General features: G+C 43.9%; 1 protein-coding gene across 2 annotated transcripts in view; it reads left to right on the top strand.

Annotated features, from left to right (window-relative positions):
* abcg1 (ATP-binding cassette, sub-family G (WHITE), member 1) overlaps window positions 1–7,787 on the top strand; it is a 16,402-nt gene extending 8,615 nt beyond the window's left edge. The window contains exons 3-16 of one of the 2 annotated variants that reach the window (XM_007573721.2): window positions 325–442; window positions 543–675; window positions 1,017–1,067; window positions 1,144–1,289; window positions 1,504–1,627; window positions 2,302–2,416; window positions 3,373–3,509; window positions 3,589–3,690; window positions 4,514–4,682; window positions 4,795–4,895; window positions 5,267–5,425; window positions 5,505–5,623; window positions 6,176–6,791; window positions 7,268–7,787. In XM_007573721.2, coding sequence (XP_007573783.1) covers window positions 325–442; window positions 543–675; window positions 1,017–1,067; window positions 1,144–1,289; window positions 1,504–1,627; window positions 2,302–2,416; window positions 3,373–3,509; window positions 3,589–3,690; window positions 4,514–4,682; window positions 4,795–4,895; window positions 5,267–5,425; window positions 5,505–5,623; window positions 6,176–6,404 — 1,703 coding nt within the window. In that variant the 3' untranslated portion in view covers window positions 6,405–6,791; window positions 7,268–7,787. Of the gene's footprint in view, window positions 1–324; window positions 443–542; window positions 676–1,016; window positions 1,068–1,143; window positions 1,290–1,503; window positions 1,628–2,301; window positions 2,417–3,372; window positions 3,510–3,588; window positions 3,691–4,513; window positions 4,896–5,266; window positions 5,624–6,175; window positions 6,792–7,267 lie in introns of those variants that run through there. The other variant, XM_007573720.2, reaches the window with a different exon arrangement.
* The last annotated feature ends 915 nt before the right edge of the window (window positions 7,788–8,702 follow it).

Raw genomic sequence — 8,702 nt, 5'->3', positions numbered from 1 at the left:
ATGGATGGATGGATGGATGGATGGATGGATGGATGGATGGATGGATGGATGGACTGATTGATTGTACGGGTTCTGAAATGAACTTTTCTGTTTATTTTTGTGCGTTTTGACCTTTAACCCCTCCAGTTGTCTGGTTTGGTTCAGAAGCAGATCTTCTCCTCTCGTCTGATGAACCCTCCAGCCAATCAGAGCTCGGCTGGTGGAGTGGAACCGCTGAGCCCAGTCAGAGGTGAAGCGGTGTGAAACCGGAGCCGGCCTGCAGGACAAAGAGCCGCTCTGGGTGCTGCTGGGAACCGGCAGACTCATTGTTCCGCCTCGTTTCAGGTTACAAAACTCTGCTCAAAGCCATCTCTGGGAAATTCACCAGCGGGGACCTGGTGGCCATCATGGGGCCCTCAGGAGCCGGGAAGTCCACGCTCATGAATATCCTGGCGGGATACAGGTGAGCGGGAGGCTCTTCATGCACACGCCCTGTGGCGGTCCGAGTTTTCCCGAAGCGTTTCAGACGGACGCAGCCCAGACTCACCGAGTCCTTCCAACAGGGAGACGGGGATGAAGGGTGAGATCCTGATCAACGGTCAACCCAGAGACCTGCGCTCTTTCCGGAAGGTTTCCTGCTACATCATGCAGGACGACATGCTGCTGCCACACCTCACCGTGCAGGAGGCCATGATGGTAGGAGCAACCACAGCCACAGCTTCCCAGAGTCAAAATAATACAAATTATTCCTGTATTTCTTTTTTTATTGTTTTCTATTTGGAACAGGCATTAAATTGTTTTTTTAGAAAAAGTTGACAAAAACAACTTTTTATGATTTATTTACGGTTAATTTAATATTTTTACTAATATTGACTAATTATGAAAAAGCTAAAACCATCCAGTTAATCTGAAATTCAACCAAACAAAAGAACATTACCGGCCTCAGTGATGAAGCCGGTACAGTCCCCGTCCCTCTCTGCTGAGCTGAAACGGGTTTCCAGTTCAGGTCTGGAGGTGAAATCTGTGTGTTTCTGCAGGTTTCAGCCAACCTGAAGCTGCAGGAGAAGGTGGAGGCTCGGAGGGAGATGGTGGGTTTCAGCTTCAAACAGCTTCACTGCTCCAACTCTGCCTCTGAATCTGAGCAGCAGGTCTGCTTCTGTTCAGGTCCAGGAGATCCTGACAGCTCTGGGTCTACTAGACTGTGCTAAAACCAGAACCTCCCACCTGTCTGGAGGCCAGAGGAAGAGGCTGGCCATCGCTCTGGAGCTTGTCAACAATCCTCCGGTGATGTTCTTTGACGAACCCACCAGGTGAGCTGAAGGTTCCACAGATGGATTTTAACCAGTTCTCTTCAATTTATTTTGAATTTCCAGTTTTTATGGTTGGTTAAATTATTAGTGAGTGTCCATCTGGTTCTGTTGATTTCTTTGAGCAGAAGCTTGAACTGTTTGGATCATGAGGAACTTCAGATTGTCTTTTTTGAGAAAACACTGACTTTCGTTCCTGTGTCTGTTTGCGTTGCAGTGGTTTGGACAGTTCGTCTTGTTTCCAAGTCGTCTCTCTTCTCAAAGCTCTGGCTCGAGGAGGACGGACGGTCATCTGCACCATCCACCAACCCAGCGCCAAACTCTTTGAGCTGTTTGACAAGGCAAGATGAGGAGGAGAAATTCACCGACTCAATATACCATTTAGATGCAGACACTAAGACCCAACACTTCCCTAAGACCCAACACTTCCCTAAGACCCAACACTTCCCAGAGACCAACATTTCCCTAAAAGCTAACACTTTCCTCAGACCTAACACCAGCCTAAGTTGCAACACCACTTTCAGACTCAGCATCACTCTAATACCAACACCAGAGAAAGCAGGGGGAAAAATGTTAGAATTACGTTTAAATTAGGATTTAGAGAAGGAGAACAAAGAGGTTAGCCTGGAGCCAGATGCTGTTCTGTAACGCCGATATAAGGTTTGGTCCACTAGGTGGTGCCACTAACTTCCTTCTTTTGCTTTATTGAAAAAATTAGTCAGTTTTTGAAACTTTGCATCAAAGGACCAATAAACTCTCAGAGTCTTTTGCACATAAATAAAACACATTTCATCCATCCATCCATTTTCTAACACCCTTGTCTCTAGTGGGGCTGGGAGGGGTGCTGGTGCCTATCTCCAGTGAGTGAACATTTCGGGCGAGAGGCGGGTACAACCTGGACAGGTCACTAGTCTGTCACAAAAACACATTTCATTGAGTGTCTAAATATTGTTTATGAACTGATTTGCTGTGGGTAGAGGTTCTGACCTGCCTGGACTCTGTCTGTGTGTTGCAGCTCTATGTGCTGAGTCAGGGTCAGTGCATCTACAGGGGGAAGGTGTCCAGTCTGGTTCCATACCTGCAGGAACTCGGACTGAACTGTCCGACCTACCACAACCCGGCTGACTTCAGTGAGAACACCAACAGTCACAGCATGAATCCCTTTCCAAGACCCATTTACTGTATAGACAGCAGAAAGAGAATCTCAGTTTGGACCTGAGGAGAAGGAATCAGAACAGTTCTGGCCTACTGCCCGATGCTTGACAACTTTGTTTACCTTGGAGGCAATGTGTTGTTCACCTCAGATAAACTTTTTGGCAGGTATTAGAAAGCAGACCTTGATGTTCTTCTAACCTTAAAAATTTTGTCCTTGAATATTGAGGTGCCTGTGTGGAAGACATCTTGCCTATTACTGGTGCTGAGGTCTGATAGCTAAACAACCGAGTACAAAAACTCTAGTTGACGAGATCTACCACGGTTTTCTGAAGGTAGAACCGTAAATATTGTCTTGGTTGACTTGTGTGAGTTTTGCATAGAGGTTAGACTTTGGCCTGGCAGACTGGGATGATCTTACTGGCTTTATCTTTGGTGGGATCTCCATTCTCAACCCTCTGCTCCTACAGCAGCTGCCTGGCTTCCAGTATCCTGAGATACTTAACATGTCTGGGGAATTCAACACTGAGTAACTGCTTCTCCTCACTAAAGGAAGTCAGTTCAGATGTTTCTACTAAAGGTTCCCTAACTAGCAGCTGTTTCTGGAAATGTCCTACAAGTCAGAAGCTTTGGGAAAGGATAGACTGGAGAATGCAGAGGCAGATATGATCATCTCTGATTAGAAAATTCTGAGCTGATTTTAAACCAAAATCACTCCAAATGCTTTCTGCAGCAAGATAGTCATTGGCTAACTATAGCTACTCCATGTAGCCAGTGGTGGGCACACCTCTGCTAATCCACCAATAGCAGAGATCATTTTTTGTTTACTGCTTTAGCATTTTGGCTAACTTAGAAAACATTTAGGCCTCTTAGCTTCCCCTAAAATTACTTTTTCCAGATAAATTAAACATTAACTTACTTGTCTTCTCTGTAGTCATGGAGGTGGCGTCCGGGGAGTACGGGGACCAGATGGTGAGACTGGTGAAGGCGGTTCAGGACAGGAAGTCTGAGGAAGAGCATCAGACGGAGCTGAACGGAGACGCCAACCTGCATCCGCTCCTCTGGCAGGAGGTAGAAACCAAAGGAGAGGAATAATCAGGCGGTGGAATAAGATCAGATTCTGTCGGCTGAATGTTTCTGCTCCTGACAGGAGAGCTCTTCGTCTGAAGGTTGCCACAGCTTCTCAGCCAGCTGCAAGACTCAGTTCTGCATCCTGTTCAGGCGGACGTTCCTCAGCATCCTCCGCGACTCGGTGGGGAAACTTCTCACCGATTCAGATTTTATGATGGTCTGACTTTCACTTAAATTAGCATTTAGGGAACAAACAGGTTACCTGGTTCCACACCAGAGGTTCCTCCTTCTGAATATAAAACAAAAACCTGAGTTTTCATTTTTCCTTTAACAGAAATTAATGTTTATAAGAGCAGTATCATGCAAGATCAACTTTTCTTTTAGTTTTCCATCATGTCATAATGTTTTTCCCTCAACAAAGATAAACCTGGAGTGCTGTCTTGATTTTTTCTTGCATGTTTGAGAAAACCTTTAATCTCCGCAGCTCCTCCCCCTCTCAGCTCCTTCAGACTAGCCAGCAGCAATTAGCAAACAGCTGCTGGAACTGCTGAGCTCATTATAGGAGCTACTGCTCAGTGAAATGCTGGGAAAACATTGGTGAAGGGTTAATAGAGGAGCCATGTTGGGAGGCGGAGCTTCAGGAAGAGCAGGAGCTTCTTAAAGAGACAGAGACCCAAGTTCAGGGCGTGAAATCAGGAAGTAAAACTTCTTCTAAGTCATGTTTGATATATATGTAACAGCCAGTTATTATGCTATAAAGTGGTGAACATAATGCTGCCCCTTTGACCTTTCAATGTTTGATGATAATCCAGGATAAATGTCCCAACATCAGTGGAAAATTATAGAAAAGGTTGCAGGTTTATTTTTATACATCCATAAATTCTGCCGTTTTAACACGTTCAAAAGCATCTGGACTCAGCAGCAGCTGCTTCACATTTCATGTTATGTAGATTATCAGTTTATGACCGGCTGATTGTGCCTGGTGTCTGTGATTGGCTGAGCAGGTGCTGACCCACCTCAGGATCTCCTCTCACATCGGGATTGGAGTTCTGATCGGCCTCCTGTACCTGGGCATTGGCAACGAAGCCAAGAAGGTTCTGAGCAACTCGGGCTTCCTCTTCTTCTCCATGCTGTTCCTCATGTTCGCTGCTCTCATGCCCACAGTGCTCACCTGTGAGTCGCCGGGTCCAAACTGCAGAAGAAGAACCAGAGAAACCTGGTTCCTCCAGCAGGAACCAGGAGCAGCAGGTTCTTATCCTCCATGTTTCTGTCTTCTCATGCTCAGTTCCTCTGGAGTTGGGCGTTTTCCTGAGGGAACACCTGAACTACTGGTACAGTTTGAAGGCGTACTACCTGGCGAAGACCATGGCCGACCTCCCCTTCCAGGTAACTCACAGCCGCAGACGGTCATCTAGGTGTTTCACAACCTGACCTGAAAAACCAACAGAAACGCTTTTTCTTCCAATCCCATTTGCTTTGAAATAATTTAACCCAGTGTTTCTACAAATTTGGTGTCACTGAGCTCTGTTGTGTTCGTGCCGCAAACATTTTAAAGATCTTAATGAAACGCTTCCAGAGGTCAGTAAGATCTTTAAAGTGAAAGAGCTACAAACAAAAACTTTTGCTGCACAAACGTTTGACACCAATTTCGTTAGATTTGAAGGTCAGGGGGGGCAGCTTCACTCAGGTCATGTAGAGATAGTCTGGATACTTTAGGTAGCTGAACGTCCTGAATAAAGGGGTGGTCTTCCTGGCAGGTGGTCTTCCCGGTGGTCTACTGCAGCATCGTTTACTGGATGACGGCTCAGCCTCCGGACGCCGGCCGGTTCTTCCTCTTCCTGTCTCTGGGGGTCCTTACGTCTCTGGTGGCTCAGAGTCTGGGTCTGCTGATCGGCGCCGCCTCCACCTCCCTGCAGGTCTCTTCTCCGCCCTCCTGACTGCGCCGTTTGGTCCGTTTCCATGGAGACCGCGCTCAGGTGTGCTTATTTACTGCAGGTGGCGACGTTTGTGGGACCCGTCACGGCGATCCCGGTCCTGTTGTTCTCTGGGTTCTTCGTCAGCTTTGACACCATCCCCTGGTACCTGCAGTGGATGTCCTACATCTCCTACGTCAGGTGGGGGCGCTGTTGACAAGAAGACAAAAATAACTTTTTGTCAACATTTCATGTTTCAGGATTCAACACCAAAAAACACCAACAGTTCCCACACGAAGAACAGAACATTCAGGATGTTACAGTTTTATGTTTTTAGGCTTGAATTTTATTTTATGAGTATTAAGTGATCACTGTGGTAGATTAGCTAACGCTGCTACTAGCTAAGCTAACACTGTTGCGGTAGATTAGCTAATTTAAACACCTGCTCTACTGATGGTCTGTCAGAGTTGGTGTTTAGGTTGCCTTTTTTTCATTTCTTATTTTTAACTGAACTAAAACACTGAACTCCACAGCACATCCATATGTTACAGTTGTCAAAGTCAAGCTAGCATAGCTGACCTACTTCCATCTCCCTCATTGTTTTTCTTAAAACTTTTTCCTGACCTTGTTATCTGGTTGTCGTAGTGTTGACAATTAGTAGTAAAGCATTGTGTTCCTTTTTCTTTTATATATCAGATTTAAGGCGTTATGCTAAAACCAAAGCTAATCATCGTCAGTGCTGCTGTGTTTCAGGTACGGCTTTGAGGGTGCCATCTTGTCCATCTACGGAATGGACCGACCGGATCTTCACTGCGACGAAGACAACGCTTGTCACTTCCAGAAGTCCGAGGCCATCCTGAAGGAGCTGGACATGCTGGACGCCAAACTCTACCTGGACTTCATCGTCCTCGCCATCTTCTTCTTCTCTCTGCGGGTCATCGCCTACTTCGTCCTGCGCTACAAGATCAGCTCTGAGAGGTAGACCGGAACCAGAAACAGGAGGGGACTGGACCCGACCTATTGGCCTGCATTTGGACTCCGCTGAGGAGACGCTGGTCCGGTTTGGGTTCTGCAGGGACCGGAGCGGGTCTCCTGGTTTCTGAAGGTGTTACTGTGCCACAGCCTGGACTTTTCAGAATAAAAGCCTCTCTGAACTGAGACTGTGATCTGGAGAATTTTTCTGAGATGTTAGTGAATTATGGGTAAGTCTGTGACCAGGGACGTGTGGACTCGCGCTGTCTCAGAAATAAACGTGTCTCACGTCCAGAGTCTTCCATCTTTTTTCTCCATGAAGTTTTGCTCTGCTGGGTGTGGAGTTTGCTGAGAATCAGCATCTTTTCACTGGTTTGGGTTGAAATTTGTCCTCAATGTGTGCAGATCAGGTCAGGAGAACGGAGTCTCAGTCAGTAGTGTCCGAAATCACCAGGCTGGACACATTCAGGGACCACAATCTGTTTGTGGTGTTTTCAGTTAAAATGCAAAAATAATTTCATCGTAAATTCTTATTTTTACCTGCTCAGCAACAAATTATCATTTATTTTAATGAAAACGTCTAAAAAGGTGTCTCAGACTCGAACAGTTTCCTAACTTGTTTTAATTTATTCAACTAAAATGAGAAGTTTGTTCCACAGTGGTTAACTGGATTTAGCCTATTCTAATTACAGGATGTGATTTAGTCCGCTGGACATTTGTGGCCTACTTACTGACATTAATATGAAAACACAACTAAAAGCACCTGATTTGTACCGACATTTTGTTCTGCAAGATTTTAATTTTGTTATTAAAAATCTCAAATAAAAAAGTCTCCATCTGCATCAGCTGCATTTAAACCTTTCCTAAACTGAGTCAAGGTGCCACACAAATCTACTGAAGGGGCTGCAAATACCTGTTTACACCTTTAATAACTCCATCTATCCATGGCTGCTTGTTAAATCCAGATTAAAGGTTAATAAATATATTTTTAGGATATAAAATACAGCTATAGCTTTTGTAAAGATTTAATTTAAATTCTTCTGAATCGTCATCGTGACGCCAAACCTATTTGGAATGAATCAAGCTAAGCTGCAGTATGTTCCTTTGACCAGCAGGTGGAGATGTTTGCCTTCAGAAGATAAAACTGACATGATTTTCCGCCCCCTGGTGGCTGACCGCCGTCAGCGCATGTCCGTGTATGTTAATCAATGGAAGCTCATCAGTTAATCTGTTATTCTCTTCTATCCCCTCCCTTTCTGCTCCATGCTTTAGTTTTTATATTTTCCTCCTTCAAACAAGTTCTAAATTACGTTCCTGTAAATAACAATTATATATCCGATAATTTGATTAAAACTGAATATGTACATATCATATAAATACATTTTCTTCTCAGTATAGTTTAACGGCCCAATTTTATTAATTCCTATATAAATAAAATGTTTGAATCTACTTAAAATTTTAATCAATCATATATGGAATAGTTTTGAGAACAAAGAGATTAAATAAATGTATGATGTTCTGCAGCACATGACCATTAGGAAAACATATATACGAGATGTTAGTAAAGGTTTTAATTATAAAACAAACAAAAAAAAAATAGAAAAGGTTAGATAAGAGCTGAGCTGGGATGGTTGGGATTTAATTACCTTAATCAGCTTTAAGGTTTTCAGCTTTTTTTTTTGTTTTATTTTTTTCCCCCACAAATTAAGCTTTTCATCAAAATTTGTTTTAAAAGTTGTAAGAGAAATATTTAATAGAGAAATATTACCACTGGAGTTCAGCAGTTTATTTCTTAGTTAGCTTTAAGCACTTGGAGCTTTAGCTAAGTTTAACAGTAGTCTGTCTCCCTTCGTCCCTTCATTAAAAATCGTAACAGATGAGATTTATTCCTAATTCAGCCGTCATCTATCAGCCAATCAGAGGAGACATTGGCATTAGAGCAACAAGCCCCGCCTACTTTGGAGCAGCTAAGTATGCAGCGTTAAGGGGAAGCTGTAGTCGGCCATTTCACAAGCGATGGAATCAACACACTTAAACTACGTGATGAAAACAAACATCATCCTCCAACCACTTCCTGTTGTCTTTGTCGTTTCTGCCAGTAGTAACATCCGGCTGTTGATCATGTGACTCGTGATTCGAGAAAACTGCAAAATGAATCTGCAAAACTGCAGATTTATTTTGGAGTTTTGCAAAATAAATCTGCTTTGATACGGCTGAAAAACACAAACACCTCATTCCAATTCAAAAACGTTATTAAAAAATTTGTTTTTCTGAAATTGCAGTGTTTCAATCAAGCAAATTTATTTTC

The sequence above is a fragment of the Poecilia formosa genome, unplaced genomic scaffold, assembly GCF_000485575.1.
Source record: "Poecilia formosa unplaced genomic scaffold, Poecilia_formosa-5.1.2 Scaffold337, whole genome shotgun sequence".
In the NCBI taxonomy this organism is placed as follows: Eukaryota; Metazoa; Chordata; class Actinopteri; order Cyprinodontiformes; family Poeciliidae; genus Poecilia; species Poecilia formosa.
The sequence above is the reverse complement of the archived record's forward strand: the minus strand, read 5'-3'. Positions and strand labels throughout refer to the sequence as shown.